The sequence below is a fragment of the Chionomys nivalis genome, chromosome 15 (assembly GCF_950005125.1).
Source record: "Chionomys nivalis chromosome 15, mChiNiv1.1, whole genome shotgun sequence".
In the NCBI taxonomy this organism is placed as follows: Eukaryota; Metazoa; Chordata; class Mammalia; order Rodentia; family Cricetidae; genus Chionomys; species Chionomys nivalis.
Window position 1 is genome coordinate 23,822,744 of NC_080100.1, and position 18,050 is coordinate 23,840,793.

Below are 18,050 nucleotides of genomic sequence, written 5' to 3' on the forward strand. Positions count from 1 at the left end.
GCGCCCCCCCTTAGGTTAACATAAAGGATAAAGTACTTGAGCTGTTGATGTATTTTACGAAACACTCAGATGAAGAAGTACAAACAAAAGCCATCATTGGTCTAGGTAAGTTAAATCTAAATTTCTTAGTAGTTTTTAGCTCTTTGAGTAGTAGAATAGGCTTTTTGACTATTGTGAGTCTAAGTTGTTGGTTTATTTAGACATACTTCTATGGCTGTGTGATCTGATGTGAAGAATGAGAAACTGGGGTTTAAAACAACTGGATTCTGTTCATGTTTCAACCTGTGGCCTTTCTGGGTAAAAACCACTTCTCCCTTCCTCATTTTCTTTCTTAATAAAGCAGAGCTAACAATGCTGTCTCCTACCTGCCTTCCTAGAGCTAGTAAAAAGAGTGACTGGACCCTGTAGTGTTGAGGACATGTTGAAAGTTTTAGGCTATGTGTATTTCTTAAAATTGTTCTTTTTCAGTGCAAATAATGTTTTTATATATATCTGCCACTTGTTAAATGAACAGTCTTTTATTATAAGATCAGTTGGGATATGTGAACCTGATCCATGTTCCTTTTCCAGAAACAAGTTGTAATAAAAACATGTTTTGCATGCAGCTTTATACAGATTACCTGGAAAAGAATTAGTATAGAGAATTAGGAACAGGAAAGTATTAAACTGCCTGAATTAAATACTCTTTTTTAAAAAATAAAAGAGATCTAAAAACTCATGTGCCTTAAACCTGTAATAAATTTTTATATTTATAAAAAAAAGATATATATATCCTATACAGTTTTACTGTTATTGTGTGTTTTGTACATATATACACATATATATATACACAAACATATATATATTCAATAACTTGATTTGTTGGGGAATATTTGATAGCATTATCAAGGTCTATAATTTAATTGATATTCATGGGTAGTCACTGATAATGGTCTTTGGAAGAAGTGAGTAAAAAGATTCTGAGCTGCCCAAACCCTATTAAATCATGTTGATGATTTTATAGATACTCAAATATAGTTGCTTTCTTCCTCATCATTCCTTTCATAAATTACTCGTAAGTCAGGTGTGGTCGTGAACACTTTTAATCCCAGCACTTGGCAAGCAGAAGCAGGCAAATCTTTAAGTTTGACCTTAGCTTGGTCTACAAACTGAGTTCCAAGTCAGCTGGAATTGCATAGCGAAGTCCTCTCTCAAGCAATCAGGGGGAAAGTACTTACAGTCGAAAGTAGAGTAAAAGTGTGAACATCATTTATTAGAGAGTTCTGTGACATGATAATTGCCTTCATGCCAGTGTATCCTTTAGTAGTAAATGCAGAGAATAAGTTTCATAGAGTGACAAAACCAGTTGTATGACAGATAATTCAGAGAACAAATAGATGAAGTTTTAATGTAAGAAAGTAGCACCGTATGAGCCATGGTTACCTTGTGTGACCTTGACATGATTGTCTGCTCTGCTTTAATTCTGGTGGTTTGGCTGTGGTATTACTAATGCTTGCTGACATCAAGAGTCTTAATTTTTTCTTATTAAACATTTATCTATATATACATTGATAATTTTATTTTGCTAGTTATTAATTAGTGGTTATAAGTTAGCATTGTGGCCTCAAATTTCGGGCCATTTGAGAAAGGATCGGGAAGATAATTTTAGTTCTGTTTTTAAATTCTGTTTCATCAGTGGATATATTTCAATATTTTTTTACATTGTCACTGTAGTACCTTCTGTTAGGGGTCTGAAAAAATGTTTGCAGACATTACATCTTAAATCCTGACAACATCCCTCTGAGGTAGGCGGGTGGTAAATATTATTGTCCCCATTTTACAGATGGAGAATTGAGGCAAAGAGAGATTGTGTGACTCAGCCAAGGTCACACTACAAGTCAGTGGTGGAGCCAGGAATAGAACCCAAGACTCCTGACTCCTAATCCACTCCCCTAGCCACTAGGCCCTGCTCCCTCCTCAAGGTTTCCTCTTGTGTGAAATTCTCCTTTGAAATGCAATTTCTTGTTTTTAATTCATGGGGAAAGAAGTACCTGCTCTAATGCTTCTCTAGGTAAGGCCACCAGCATATTATTCCAGTCATTTTAAGTTTTAAATTTTTGAAATAAGGAGCTCTTTGTGTAATTTGATATTTTCATTGTTCTATTTACCTTTAGTAGGAATATATAAAAACATTTTTCCCTTTCTCTTAGGCTTTGCCTTTATACAGCATCCAAGTCTAATGTTTGAGCAAGAAGTGAAGAATCTGTATAATAATATTTTATCTGATAAAAACTCCTCAGTGAATTTAAAAATACAAGTGTTAAAAAACCTCCAGACTTACCTACAAGAAGAAGACACGCGTATGCAGCAAGCAGACAGAGACTGTAAGTGAGAGTGTGGTTGGTGATTGCCCATGCAGGTAGTCCGGACACTTAAACACTAACTCAGATGGGTAGCACTCCTCATCCTAGAAAGGATGATGGAACTCTGTTAGTAGGAGTTATTAAGTTCATAGGCCCCATGGCATTCTTAAACTCTCTAAAATAGTTACAAGATTTTAGGTATCTACTCTTATTGTTCTCAAAGAGCCTCTGACACAGTTGAGGAAAAACCATTGGAAACCATTTGAGCTTGAACCACTGTGTTTGAGTCGTAGGCTTAGTCAGAAGTAGGAAGCCAAAGTTAATATGACCTTGATGTGTTTCTCCTTTGTCCTCTGTTGTAGGGAAGAAAGTTGCAAAACAGGAAGACCTAAAAGAAATGGGAGATGTTTCCTCGGGGATGAGTAGCTCCATCATGCAGCTTTACCTCAAACAGGTGCTTGAGGCCTTCTTCCACACCCAGTCAAGTGTCCGCCACTTTGCCCTAAATGTGATCGCATTAACTCTAAACCAGGGTCTTATTCATCCAGTTCAGGTAAGCAAATTTTATGATAGCAGCACTCACGGACAGCAAAGTGAACTGTGTGATGACACCATGATGGGGACATCAGGAATTCTTTATTCCCCTTAATGAAACCTGTGTCCTAAACTCCTGTGGCTAAACTTTTCTTAGCTCCTTCTTTTTTCTTCCTTTTGTTAAAAATAGTCTTTTTTTTTAATTTATTTATTTATTACATATACAATGTTCTGTCTGTGTGTATGCCTGCAGGCCAGAAGAGGGCACCAGACCTCATTACAGATGGTTGTGAGCCACCATGTGGTTGCTGGGAATTGAACTCAGGACCTTTGGAAGAGCAGGCAATGCTCTTAACCGCTGAGCCATCTCTCCAGCCCTAAAAATAGTCTTTTAGCATTACTCAGGCCATCTACCCTCATGGGCTTAAATATCTCCTGCCTCAACTTCCTGGGTTGTCTTCAGCTCTGAAGAACCTAAGAATCTTAATCATCACTGCCACAGAATACCTTATATTTATGTTAAACTTCCAGTTTCTATTTTGAGAAATGTCCTTTTCTCTCACTAGCTTTGATAAAATTCATCTTAATCTAATTTTACTCAGATCTCTAAAAACCAACAATAAGTAATGTCAATGGAATTAAATAGGTTTAAAAGAGTAATAAATAAGGTTTTGTTCTACCACAAAAACATAAATTCCATCACATGAGTTCCATTTTTCTCTTTAAATTGGAGGTAATATCAGCTATACAGCATGTTAAAATGTCGCAGTGAGGGTTGGGATGAGAGACTAAAAGGCCAGGTTTGTAACTCAGCTGTAGAATACTTGCCTAGGATATTCAGATATTTGAGTTATGGACTTGACCCCAGCATAAGAAAACGGAAAAAGAAATAATGTCATAAAATGTTTAGTATCCGTGAAGTGTTCTCTGCTGGCGTACAACTGCTATCCAGTAGTCAGTAGAGCACCACAAGCTGTGGGACTTCCAGAGACTATGGATATTGTCTTCTTCTGCTCCACGGGGTTTACTCTAATGCACACTGATATGTTAGAAAAGGAACTTTTCTGATATTTTTTAAAATATAACTAAATGTATACTTTCTAATGTGAAGATAACTGTGTCATAAAACAGCATATTGACATCTATTTAGTCTGCTTTTCATCACTCGGCTGTTGAGATCGCTTTATAACACCTAGCAGCATATTGAGATTTTCACCTTTTTTATTACTCAGGGATAAGGCCCATGAGATGGTTCAGTGGGTAAAGGAAGAGGCTGTCTGTCTGTCTGTCAGTGGACAGCTTGCAGAACTTTGTGTTATCCTTCTACCATATAGGTTCTCATTAAACTCAAGTCTCAGGCTTGGCAGCCGTTAACTTGTCCACTGAGCCACCTCACTGGTCCCTATATTATAGACTTACATGAATGGTGTTAACCCGGGAACTTTAAAGAAACTTAAATTTGTGTTGAAATTGTTAAAATCTAAGTGCATCATCATTATTGCTGATGTTTTCTACCTTTAATTTAAATCAAAAAAAGAAAGATTATCACACCAAAACATAGCAATTAAAGAAAGTTTGTACTGCTAGATTTTTATATCTGATGTATAGGCCTGACATTTGTTGAAATCCATATAGAATTTTTACTGCTATGATGTCTTATAAAGCCTTTTTTTCTCCCAGTGTGTTCCATATTTAATTGCCATGGGCACAGATCCAGAACCTGCTATGAGGAACAAGGCTGATCAGCAGCTTGTGGAAATAGACAAGAAGTATGCTGGATTCATTCATGTAAGTGCTTTTAGTAAATTAATATTGCTTTAATAAATCACTACTTCCAAATCATTATTTTAGAATGAGTCACTTAATATTTTTCTTAGCTTACAACCAAGTTTTTTCCTTAAGGTGTTTATTCTAGCTTACAATTAACTGTGACATTGGGCCAGAGTGATTGTTCAAAAAAAAGTCAGGAGGCATGAACTGTAGACCCTAACTTAACCTTGGCTAGCAATGACTTCTAGACCTTGGTTTCTTGTATGTGCAAAATGATGGGGTTACAGTTACCACTCCAGTACCTCATTCTGTGATTTTTCTTATTTTAATAAGGGAAACCAAATAATGAAGTTAGCCCAAGGTGATGTTGAGTATGAGTCTTAATATCCCTTATGCAAGTGAAGCCTTTTTTAATTTCAGATGAAAGCAGTGGCTGGTATGAAGATGTCTTACCAGGTACAACAGGCGATCAACACGTGCCTAAAAGATCCTGTCAGGGGTTTCCGCCAAGATGAGTCATCGAGTGCTTTGTGCTCACACCTCTACTCCATGATCCGCGGGAACCGCCAGCACAGACGCGCCTTCCTTATTTCCTTACTCAACCTCTTTGATGACACAGCAGTAAGCATATACTTTATTATCATCCAAAAATAAATGTTCTAGAAACTGGATGCCTAAAAGAGTCATGACTTAAATATGGCCATTTTGGTAAATGTCACTGACTAAGTTGTTTCCTTATTCTACTAAGTTACTTACAAAGTTTATGCTCTCAATCGAAAGGGGCATTTACATGAGAAAAAAAATGTATTGAGGAATAAAATATGATTGTGTTTCTTCTATATTGAATATCTTGGAAATTTTATCAGGATTTTTTCCTTAAATTTTTACGTTTCATTTTTTATTTTATATTTGGCGGGATTGCCACATTGTGGATATGGAGATCAGAGACCAGCTTGTGAGAATCGCTTTCCTCTTTCCACCATGTGGATCCCAGGAATTGTGCTCAGGTCTTCGGGCTAGGTGACAGGCATCTTTCTCCACTAAGACATCTGACCAGCGAGGAGCAGTTTTTTCTGCCATTCTGGAGGACTCAAATGTTGTTGGAGAATAATATTGTTTGGGGGGGTTTATTTGTTTTTGTTTTTTGTTTTTCAAGATAGGGTTTCTTTGTGTAGCCCTGGTTGTCCTGGAACTTGCTCTGTAGACCAGGGTAGCCTCGTAACGAGAAATCTGCCTGCCTCTGCCTCCCAAGTGCTGGGATCAAAAGTATGCGCCACGACCACCTGGCTTAATAATATAGATTTTTAGTGCTGAGTTTTTCATTTTGATTTTCTTCAAATTACACAATTATGTAATTGCAAGTTGACACACATTTACACTGGCCAGGTCCACTAGTCAAGAATGCAGAAAGTTCTTTTCTTTAGGTTTATCTTTAATTTATTCATCCATTTTACAAATACTTCTTTAGTACCTATTATGGTACCCACCGTTGTGTCAGACATTACCAGATAGAATGGCAAAGCCAGCTGTAGCACCTACCCACCCACATAGAGCACAGACCAGCCTATCTGGAGAGCAGCTTGTGGATGAGCAATGTAAGCATTCTTCTTATTTAATCATATGACACAGTTTTTATAGTAAAGCAGAATTATACTTACCAGAGCATATATACCTTACTAGATCTGTTCTTTTTATAATATTACGTGAAAACTTTTTACATATGACATAACAAATACATGTCCCAAGTTTGTGATTCAGAATGCCTGACATTTCCCCATCACTCACCATTGTATCTCCATTAGTATTCAGCTTTCACAGAGTAGGACTTTACTGCTAAGACTAAGTATGGTATACTATAGTGCTATGGCCTTCAAAGGGTTTCTTTCCATTAAGAGGATACAATACAAATAAGGAAAATAAACTATTGTACTAGCATATATTGAATATGGTTTCTACTGATATTTCTTCAGTCTTTATCTCTGGCTGGGGTTCATGCCTGTGTGGTTTCAATGCATAATCTTTGCTAAATTGTCAGATGTTCTATTATTAGGATATTAGAACTTTAAAACTTTACTCTGACTACCTTCAGTACAGAACTTTACTGTTGACTTCCTCCAACACAGGGTATCAGAAAAGAAATAATAGGCAAGCTAGGTATAGTAGCTAATGCTGTAATCCCAGTCTTCAGAGGCAGGGGCAGGGTCATAGGGTCATCACTGTAGGTTCAAAGCTACCCTGGTCCACAGCTGATTATTTCAGGCCAATCCAAAAGAGAGAGAAGTCAGAGACAGGGGAAAGGATGAATATTGACAAGTGGAGTTCTGTCCTCTGTGTTCCTCTCTGTGACATTTGGACAGTGGTATATAACTTTAAAGAGTAGACTGGGGATCTGGAAAGAAGGCTCAGGTTAGGATCACTTGATGCTCTCACAGAGGACTGGGTTCAGTGCCCAACACCCATGTGACCACTTGCAGTCAGTCACCCATAACTCCAGTTCCAGGGAGTCAGAGACCCTCTTCTGCTTTCTGTGTACCGGGCTTACACATAATGAACATACATATAAGCAGACAAAACAGTCTAACACGTAAAAACAAGTAAATCTTTTAAAAGAGAAACAAAGTAAAAATAAAACAATTAACTTTTAAAAATTTGGTGTCTTATAAATACTAAATTTATTACATCTGCCTTATGAGCTTTTACTATTCCTTCTGCTGCTGCTGCTCTGTTTTGTTACTTGCATGCAGAGAAAATAAATAGAAAATAGCGTGCTTTTAATTACTAGTTTTAGTCTGGTTTTTTTTTTTTTTTTTTTAGTTTAATAACTAATTCATTAGGATTTGAGAAGAAAACAGCAGAGCACAAACGCTGTCTGTCTTGGCTGCTGCTAGAAGGAAGGAGATGGAGAAGAGGAGAGAGAGGCTTTGAGTTAGGTCCAAGACAGCAGAAGGCTCAACAAAGTGGCTTTGCAGCTGTTTGGGGCAGTTGGAAGCTCCAAGAATCTGTTGGTGTCTTGAGACAGGGTCTCACCATGTAGCCCTGGCTGTCCTGGAATATACTATGATGTTTTTCTTCTGCCTCCTGCAGTTGTGGGAATAAAGGTGTGTGCTACCACATCTGTCTAGCACAGAGAATCTGGACAAGCATGCTTAAGCTTTTGACCAGTATCCAAAGAAAAGAGGAAAGGGAACTGGAGAGATGTCTCAGTGACTGAGAGCCCTTGTGCTTCTTGCAGAGGACCCAGACTCAGTTCCCAGCACCCATATGGTGTTCACAGTCATCCGTAAGTTCAGTTCCAGGAGATCCAGTGACCCAGGCACACAAAATATACACATACATTTATGCAAGTAAAATGCCTGTTCACGTAAAATAAAATAAATCTTTTAAAAAAGAAAAGAGCAAAAGGGGCAAGCTGCCATGTGGCTCAGCAGTAAAGCTTTGCCATGCAAGCCTGAATCAAATTCCTAGACCCTCTATGAAGGCGGAGAGAATCAGTGTCACATGTCATCTAACCTCCACATGTCCCCCACACACAGCATGCACAAATGACGATGATGATGTTTTTAAGAGAAAAGGGAAAAAGTTAATATTTTCTGTGTTAAAATTCTAAATGTCAGTAAGCTTAATGGTGAATATCTGCAAGTAATTGCCTTGGTTACTAGTTTTATGATAGTTTTTTCTGTAAATTATCAAACATCCATAAATGTAAATATTAACGTGTCTTCCTATTTATTTATCTCTCTGTGTTGCCTAACCTGGTCTTGAACCCGTTAACTCAAGTGGTACTTTGCCTCTACCTCCATAGTGCTAAGCTTACAGTCACATTCCAGTGTTTCCCAACCTAAGTTTCTGTTTAAAGTTCTTATTTTTAAAGCCAACGACCAGTATCAACCATAATTTCTCTTGCATTTTGTGTATTTCATAGTATTTTGGGTTAGTTTGTTTTAGGGTTTTTTTTGTTGGTGTTGGTTTTTGTATTTGAGGCAGGGTCTCACTAATAGTTCTGGCTGTCCTGGAATTTACTATGTAGCCTTATATAGACCAGGCTGGCTTCAAAGTCACAGAGATCCTCCTGCCTCTGCCCCCCAGTGCTGGGATTAAAGGTGTTTGCCACCAGGCCTGGCCCTAGAAAATATTTTACCAATGCATGATCAGCCATGGGTAAATTCAGATATTAGTAGTGTATTACATATACTTTTTTTGGAGGCTGAATAATAACTGTGTGTAACTGTTCTCCGTAAGTGTTAAATTTTGAGACAACAATGACTAATTACTATATTTTCATATGTATGCTTTCTAATATAGTGTGGATCTGTCATAAAGGTCTCACATAATCTATAAAGGAAAAGGATTTTTACTTAACTGCACTAGAAACTTTGCCTCTTCCTTCGTGAGGTAGCATGGTGTACATCATTATAAAATCTCCTAGAGTGACTGTGAGGTCACTTTTGTGAATTCTGCTTCTGCCTAGCCTCACCCTTGCATGTCTGTCATCCACTGTCTGTCTCTTTGCTTCTTTTCTCCTCTCTCTTTCCTTTGACTTCCTCTCTCTCCAGTACTAACTGAGGCAAACGTGCCTTGTGATAATTTTCTAAAAGTTCTTTGGGCGGGTTTCCAGCTGCTATCTAAACTTGTGTACCTTCTTTTAAAATTTGCAGAAAACTGAAGTGACTATGCTCTTGTACATAGCAGACAATCTAGCCTGTTTCCCGTACCAGACTCAGGAAGAGCCATTGTTTATAATGCATCACATAGACATCACACTCTCTGTTTCCGGTAGTAACCTATTGCAGTCATTCAAGGAGGTAAGTACACATATTGCTATTCTTCTTGTTTGGTTTCAATTTTCAAGACAGGGTTTCTCTGGGTAGCCCTGTAGAGCAGTCTGGCCTTGAACGCAGAGATCCACCTGCCTCTGTCTCCCAGTGCTGGGAATAAAGGCCTGCACCACCACACCAGCATATTGCTATTCTCAAATGCATCCACCCAAATGCAAACGTACTATTTTCATTGTTTCATTTCTCATTATTCTCTCCACAGGCGTATAAATGCCTTCTAAATGAACTTACTGAAATCTGGGCAGTCCTTGAACTGAGAGAAGTGGGTTACTATTTGATTTCTGCTCAGATCTAAAACCATGTTATTTACATATAGCTTATGTATACTTTCTACACATTTGAACTATTCCATTGATAGGTCATCCACTTTCTCCCTCCCACCTTAAGGACTGACAAAGTATTTTGTTTTATACATGTATCCACTTGAGTCCCATTAGAGGCTGTTGCTATTCTGCTGGTGCTGATGTTGTGGTACTGTGTTAGCTCATAAGACTGGAGTGAGTATACATTGATGTGGATGGATATGTGTCTGGTGTGTAGCTTACACCACTGATGTCCTTGTCCTTCCAAGATGCATCTTAATGGAGCTGGCACACACTAAGTTTGTCCTTTCTGTCACAATTCATAAGAACAAATATAATTAATTATGAAAATACCTGATGCAGCACTAGGCAGGATACATTCTTTAATACTTGAATAAAATATTTTTGTATGCTTGCTAATCCAATTATATCTCATTTTACAAAATTGTAGCACTCAAAACTCAGCCTAATTAAACTAGTAACTCAGAGAAATTACCTTAGAAACTGAAGTAAATTACATTAGTACCTAATCTCTGTGAACCACAGAACAGCAGCACTGGTTCCCCTTCAGCTGCCAAGTCTAAATCCTCACCCTGCACCTGCTCAATCAGTTGCACGTTTTAAAGGAAACTTCTAGGGTATGTGTGTGCACAATAAAATTTGAGAATATTAATTTTCTAGCAATTCTAGCTATCTTTCTCTCTTAATTTTATTCTGCTTTGTAGGATGTACTTAGAAATGTGTCTCCTGTTATTTCTTAACAGGTAAAATTTGAACAATTGCTTTTGTAATTTGGTTCTCTCATTGTGACCCCTCACTCTTACAAATCAGCTCTTCCAAAGAAAACTTTCAGAGTGCAGAGAAACAGGGTTTACTAATGTAAGGAAGTTGCAGAGTAGCTTGCTAAAAACTCTTGAAAGAGGTACTTAGATGGAATCTGGAGGTGTGCTGAGCCCACCATAGTCTCCCTTAAATTATAAATGTTGCTCTTATTCTTCAATGGTTTGTATATGTGCCAAATTAATATTTTTATAATAAGGTCTCTCATCATTTCTCTTTAAGTATTGTAGAGGGCCTGTTTGGATTGGGGAGATAGCATGGATGCTGTATATGATTTAGTCTCAGGACTAGCTTTCCCTTCAGGCTTACATCTCAGTTGCTAATAGAAAGTCAATGGGCTTTATCAATTCTTTAGTGAAGAAACTTTTCGCGGCTATTAGATGGAGGACACTAACACTGTTAGTGGCACTTTGCTTTTATTATTTTTCAAACAGAACAATTCCTCTTTCTTTCAGTCTATGGTGAAGGACAAAAGGAAAGAAAGGAAAACGTCCCCTACCAAGGAGAATGAGTCCAGTGAAAGCGAAGAGGAAGTTTCCAGGCCTCGGAAATCTCGGAAGCGGGTAGATTCGGATTCTGATTCCGACTCTGAAGATGATGTCAACTCAGTAATGAAGTGTCTGCCAGAAAATTCAGCCCCTTTAATTGAATTTGCAAATGTTTCCCAGGGTATTTTATTACTCCTTATGTTAAAACAACATTTGAAGAATCTCTGTGGATTTTCTGATAGGTGAGTTTATATAATCAGTAAGAAAGCAAATATACTCTGTTCAGAGCACATTAACAGGTACCCCATCTAAAAATCCACAGGAGGTTCAGATTTGGTTCATTTTACTGCTATGTATTATTCATCTACTGTAAACCATTATTTGGAGTTTTTTACAATATCAAAAGAAGGGAAAACATACTTCACTCAATAAATTCCAAACTTAAAGGACTTTTTTTTGTTGATTTCCATAAGAATGCTTTATTAGATATTCAGTCTAGTTTTAAAATGTATCACAAATTTGGGGTTGTAAAATGCTATACAATAAGAGTAAACATAGACTAACTACGCAGAACTCTTGGTAGCACCCCAAATAGACTTTGTAACATAAATTAATGTCTGAAGCCATCGGTGGAATTTTGAGATTTGCACAGTCTTTGAAACCTTGGGCTTAAGGAAACTCACCAATTAGGGGCTGAAAAGATGGCCCAGTGGTTAAGAGCACTTATTCCTCTTATAGAAGACTCATCTCCATTTCCCAGCACTCACAGGTATCTCTACCTTCAGGAGATCTGGCAGCTTTTTCTGGCTTCAGCAGATACTGCACGTGAATGGCAGAGACACACAGACATACATATATGCAAATTTTAAAAATCTTTTTTAGATCACCAAGTCAAATATTAATATTAGTAGCCAAATGGAAAGAGTACATGTCAGGGTTACTGTTGCTGTGATAAAAAACATCACCAGAGCAACTTGGGAGGACCTTATCACTGTTCATCATCAAAGGAAGTCAGGACAGGAACCTGGAGGCAAGAGCTGATGCAGAGGCCGCGAAGGAGTGCTGTTCCTGGCTTGTTCTTCATGGCTTGCTGAACTGCTGTCTTGTAGAACCCAGGACCACCAGCCCAGGGATGGAACCACCTCTAATGGGCTGGACCCTCCTGATTGGTCACTAATCGAGAAAATACCTCACAGGCTTGCCTTCTGCCAGATGTTATGGAGGCATTTCCTCAACTGAGGGTTCCTCCTTCTCTCCAGTGACTCTAACTTATGATAAATTGACACAATCCCACAGCACAGTGTATCTTATGTAAAGGGGCATTTGCTAAAGTGAACATTTCTGTAACTAGTGAACATAGCTCCATGATGAAACATGTGGTTAACATGTGTGAAACCCTGGGTTCTGTCCCTAACAGCAGTCAGGGACAAAGAGATTTCTCAGTTGTCAGCTGTTCCCACAGGAGAGATTATACATAGTGTAGCCGGAGCTTCCAATGTTTTCAAGAGGTGCTAAAAACCCGGCCACTGTGTTCATCTAGTACTGGAGATAAAGCTAGAGCCTTGTGTTTGCCAGGTGTGTACTGTGTCCCTGAGCTCTGCTGCCAGCCCTAGAAGTCCCGATTTTTCAGAAAAATGCTTGGGTGTAAGATATCAGTAACTAATGTAGAATCATTTTAAGCAGTGTAAAGTCTTGATAAGGAGTTGTAAAGAGTTCCAGACTGTTTCTCATCATCTGAAACTAGTTGTAAACCAAAAGAAGTAAGACCACTGAGATGACTTGATGTGTTAAGGTGCTTGCAACCAAGCCTGGCAAGCCACGTCCAGTTCCCAGGAACCATACTGTGAAAGGAGAGAACTGACACCTTTGACTTGTCCTCTGACCTCCACATGTGTGCTGAGGTGAGCACACGTACCACAACACACAAATGTTGACATTTCTTTTCATAGAAAAGAACTAAAAGTTAGTAGGCAAACCAGTTAGATAAGATCATTTGTAAGAAAGCTGCCCTATTGCCATAGTTACTGTCTATAAATTAGATACAAGAAACTAATTTCATTAAAATAATGCCTTCTACTTATAATTGGATTTGTCCAGGTCTGTTGCTTCCTGAGCCAGGTATCTCTTTTCCATATCCCTGTCAATATAGTTTATGATGAAAACTAAAGAACACTGTTAAAATTTGCTTTTTCTTTTCTCTTTTCATTAGTTGAAATTCATATGATTTAAAAATTGAGTTATTACTAAGTAAGAAAGAACTAGAATCAGTTTAAGTATGTGCCTGAAGTTTTTTAAAACTCTGGTTTTATATTTCCAAAACAGTAAAATTCAGAAATATTCTCCATCTGAATCTGCAAAAGTATATGATAAAGCCATTAACCGAAAAACAGGGGTTCATTTTCATCCCAAACAAACACTGGACTTCCTGCGAAGTGACATGGCTAATACCAAGCTAACGGAGGAGGTGAAGAGGAGCATAGTAAGGCAGTACCTGGATGTGAGTACCACGGGCTGTCAGGGCTAGCTTCCCACTGCACCCACCGCAGCGTAGTTACACTGCTTTGTAAGCTACCGTCATCAGATTGTGTGGGTTACAATCTTAAAGTTAGATCCATGACTAGTCATCCTCTTACCTTCTTCGGCCACTTTGTTCCTGTCTTCTTTTTCTCTCTCTTTCTCTCTCTCTCTCAGTGGTATCTCTGTGTTGGCTATGGCTGTCCTGGAACTTGATATGTAAACTGGACTAGCCTTGAACTCAAAGAAATCCTCTGCACTCCTAGGTGCTTGGATTAAAGGTGTACCCCACCACACCCAGCTTTTCTTTCAGTTTTACATGAGTAATCAAAGTATACCTATGCTTGGCTGCTGTGTGTGTGTGTGTATAACAAATATATAAATACACCTTTTTAAGATGTCTTTAAAGATCCAAGCTTGCTAGCAGATTCCCTGTAATACCAGTACATGGGAGCCTGAGATGTGAGGACTGTAATTTCAAGAACAATCTAGGCTATAACATGTTCCAGGCAAGCTTTGGTACCCAGTCTCAACGCCCCCCCTCCCCCAAAAAATGTGTTGTAGAATAAGCAAACCCCCTGAGTGGCAGTGCGTGTCTTTCATCCAGCACTGAGTCCAGGCGTGACTGTATGGGTAGCTTGAAAACAGCTATAAACATAAAGCACACCCAAAATAACAGCAGATGTATCAAGATTGCCAGGTTTAGGGAGTAGAGCTTCTCTTTAAATGGTGGAAGATGGTGATGGCTGTACAAAGCAGTGAAGGTACCTAAAATACTTAAAGTACTAAATTATATGTACATTTTACCACAATGAAATTTTAAAATATTATTTTTGGAATATGTTTAGAAAGCTGTCCTAGGGTGCTGGAGAGATGGTTCAGCGGTTAAGAGCGCTAGCTTCTCTTCCAGAGAACCAAGGTTCAATTCCCAGCATCCACGTGGTATCTCATACCCGTCTATAATGGGATCCATTGCCCTCATCCAGCATGAAGATGTACATGGAGACAGAGCACTTAAAAACATAAATAAACAAATCTCTTTTAAAAAAAGAATATTGTCCTAACATTTTTATGTTATAATTTTCTTAGAGTAAGTAACACGAGTATTATAGTTATTGTTTATAACCAAACACAAATGTACACCATTGTTTTTATACTATTGGATTTTCAAACTTTAATTTTTTTAATTTAAAAATTATTTTAATTTTTAAAATTATTCATCTTTTTTTTTTTTTTGACATAGCATAAAACAAGCAGAAAGCTGTCTGTGTCCATGCTTATCACCTGAATGCTCGGTGACCTGGATCCACCTCCAGCAAACCCATTGCCTAAAATTTTAATGAATCAGCCGTGTGCAGTCTGTGTGCTTTCATGCAACCGTGGGAGAGCAGTAACTAGGAGAGGGACCACATGGCCACCAGTCCAAACACATTGCCTATCTACTTAAAACTCTCAATCCTTTTTCAGTTTAAACTTCTCATGGAACACCTGGACCCTGATGAAGAAGAAGAGGAAGGCGAGGTGTCGGCCAGTACGAATGCTCGGAACAAAGCAATTACCTCGCTGCTTGGAGGAGGCAGCCCTAAAAATAACACAGCAGCAGAGACAGAAGATGATGAAAGTGATGGGGAGGATAGAGGAGGAGGCACTTCAGGGGTGAGGCGGAGGAGGAGTCAACGTATTTCCCAGCGTATTACGTAAAATGATTTTATGTGCTTATATATGTCAGTCTATTAAATGTACAACAAGTAATGTAATACCTATAAAACAAAACATTTTGTAGATAGAGATTCTCTACTCAACCATTTATACATCCTTTTGTAGAAAGTTTAACATAAAAGATAATAAAAAAAAAACAGAAATGAGATTTATTCAGCATAAAGGGTTAATAATTTTTTGGATTGTATTAATGTGTGCTATCCTTTTTATTGTTGCTAAGTTTTATGTAGCTTTATGGTTTATATGTACATATAATTTTATATATCAAGAGTAAAGACACGGGTACAAATTAAAAGTTATATGGTTTTACAAGTATATGTTAACCCCTTGGCGCTGGCGGTCACGGTGCGTCTCATTGCCGGCAATGGAAGTGTGCTGGGAAATCCCAACTCCCGGCGTCAAGGGATTAAAAGCAATAAAAACGATAATTTCACTAAAATTCTTTTGTGTAACACTTGGTCTTTTTTCCCCTCCCAATGTTTTAGTCATTGAGAAGGTCAAAACGAAATTCAGACTCTACGGAGTTGGCAGCACAGATGAATGAAAGTGTTGACGTCATGGATGTCATCGCTATTTGCTGTCCAAAGTACAAAGATCGACCACAAATTGCAAGAGTAGTACAGAAAACCAGCAGTGGCTTCAGTGTTCAGTGGATGGCAGGCTCCTACAGTGGCTCCTGGACGGAGGCTAAGCGCCGCGATGGCCGCAAACTGGTGCCTTGGGTAGACACTATTAAAGAGTCAGACATTATTTACAAAAAAATTGCTCTAACGAGTGCTAATAAGCTGACTAATAAAGTTGTTCAGACTTTACGATCCCTGTATGCCGCCAAGGACGGGACTTCCAGCTAATGAATTTGTACATGCAGCCAAATTTACAGGAATTTTTTTAAAAGGCAAAAAAACTTGAAATATCAACATTCTGGCAAAAAAATGAGTTTTTTGAAGAGTGGACCCTGTGATGCAGGAACAAGGAAGGAATGTTGGGCAGACATTTCTGTGGGAGCTCCCTTCGCTGTTGTGCAGCAGAGACCTTTCTCGGTTCGTTTTTACTCCCACTGTATTATAGTTTAACAAAATTGTTTATATCTTGGAAAAAACTTTCTGTTTAAAAAATAAACAAGTGAATGTTGGAAATTAGTCTGTTAATGTTCTTAATAAAGTGTTCTTGGAGTTGAACCTAAGCGGATGGCTTTCTTTAGCTTAGCCCAGTTTCCAGGGAAGCATTGTCTCTCCAGGCTGTAAAGTGGCAGACTCTCCTGGACATATAATTTATTCTGTCGAGAACAAAGCATGCAGTACCTGTGGCCTACCTGCAGAAGGAGCTTTTGTAAATGTAGATTTTGTTGTATTAGGTCACCCTGAAAACAGTACGAGAAGGGCCCCGGCCGTCTGGTGGAGCGAATACTGCAATAAATTTTTTTACTTCTCTTTGTTACTTGTCTGTTTCCATTTGAATTTCTTATTGTAAAGATCTGTTTAAATCCATTTATATTATTTTGCAGTCTTTTATGTAAAATTTATTATATCATTGGTTTTCAAAGCAGAACATAAAATATTGTTTATACAGTTTGTACAGGCTGACTTCTGATAATTGCTATCTATTATTTTCATTCCCATAAGAGGGTGTAAACAGCTCCAGGGTTTATTGTATCCTGCAATATTTAGTATTAACTATATATGATTTAGCACTGTGCCAAACACATTTTCAAGAGTACATTTTGATATAAAAGAAACTATAGTTTATTCCTTGTATGCTTCCATTTCTTTCTAGTGATGTCATGATGGTAATACTTATTTTTTAAACCATGGGGAAAGATAACAATTTTGCTATTTTGGAAAAACCGCATTTCTCTTAAAGTGACGCCATGTTATTTTAGAAATAGAGTTGACTAAGTGTGACACTTCCTAGTTAAACACACTACATTTTGACACGCTATTTTTTAATGCTGAGAGTAATTTTACTAGTTGGGATATTCATTTTGTAGCCTAAAAATTTTATACATGTTTTCAGAACAATTGTCATATAGATTAGTTACTACAGATATTTCAACTAAATTGGGAGGCTATTATATGTACTGATTTTTAAATGATCTCTAAAATGTTAAATTTTTATAAAACCAGCAAGTAAATGAACGTACTCAGTTTGTGAGGAACAGTGACTGCCACGACTCCTCTTTGTGAACACCTATTAAACACGATGAAAATACCTCCAAACTACTTCCTATGTGGGGTCTTTGAGAACGCCTGCTTGAAGGCTGTGTTTGTTTTCTTCCCCCCAGCTGCATGGCCCTTCCTTCCCTTCACTGCGCACTAGAGTGGGTTTTCCCTGGAGTGTTTACGTCTAAAGTAGACTTGAGGAAGCTTATAAACACAGCAGTCTATCAGTACGGGGAAAATACCATCTAGAGAAAATATAAAAGTCCCGCCTAGAGAATACTAAATAAACTTGAGTTTAAAAGGCAACTCTTAAGTGCTTTGTGTCTGGCGATGCTTGTTGTCTCTCACGTCTCACAAAATCCTACAATATTTTGTTCCCATTTTGTAGATGAGGATGATAGGCTCAGAGCTTTCAGGCTCAACAGTGTTGAAATCTACAGAAAAGAAACCCTTCTTCCCCAAAGGAATCTGGTCTCCCTAGGAGTACAAGAACTTTGATTTTGTTTCCTGAGACATTGTATCACTATGGAGTCCATGCTCGCATGGA

The 18,050-nt window shown here is 38.1% G+C and overlaps 1 protein-coding gene across 2 annotated transcripts in view; it reads left to right on the top strand.

Moving 5' to 3' along the window:
• The window catches only part of Nipbl (NIPBL cohesin loading factor), a 155,818-nt gene extending 138,087 nt beyond the window's left edge, over positions 1–17,731 (top strand). The window contains exons 38-47 of one of the 2 annotated variants that reach the window (XM_057789441.1): positions 15–105; positions 2,190–2,363; positions 2,705–2,895; positions 4,557–4,664; positions 5,067–5,267; positions 9,302–9,448; positions 11,079–11,353; positions 13,434–13,608; positions 15,093–15,281; positions 15,830–17,731. In XM_057789441.1, the coding sequence (XP_057645424.1) occupies positions 15–105; positions 2,190–2,363; positions 2,705–2,895; positions 4,557–4,664; positions 5,067–5,267; positions 9,302–9,448; positions 11,079–11,353; positions 13,434–13,608; positions 15,093–15,281; positions 15,830–16,195 (1,917 nt within the window). In that variant the 3' untranslated portion in view covers positions 16,196–17,731. Of the gene's footprint in view, positions 1–14; positions 106–2,189; positions 2,364–2,704; positions 2,896–4,556; positions 4,665–5,066; positions 5,268–9,301; positions 9,449–11,078; positions 11,354–13,433; positions 13,609–15,092; positions 15,323–15,829 lie in introns of both variants that reach the window. The other variant, XM_057789442.1, reaches the window with a different exon arrangement.
• Positions 17,732–18,050: the final 319 nt, after the last annotated feature.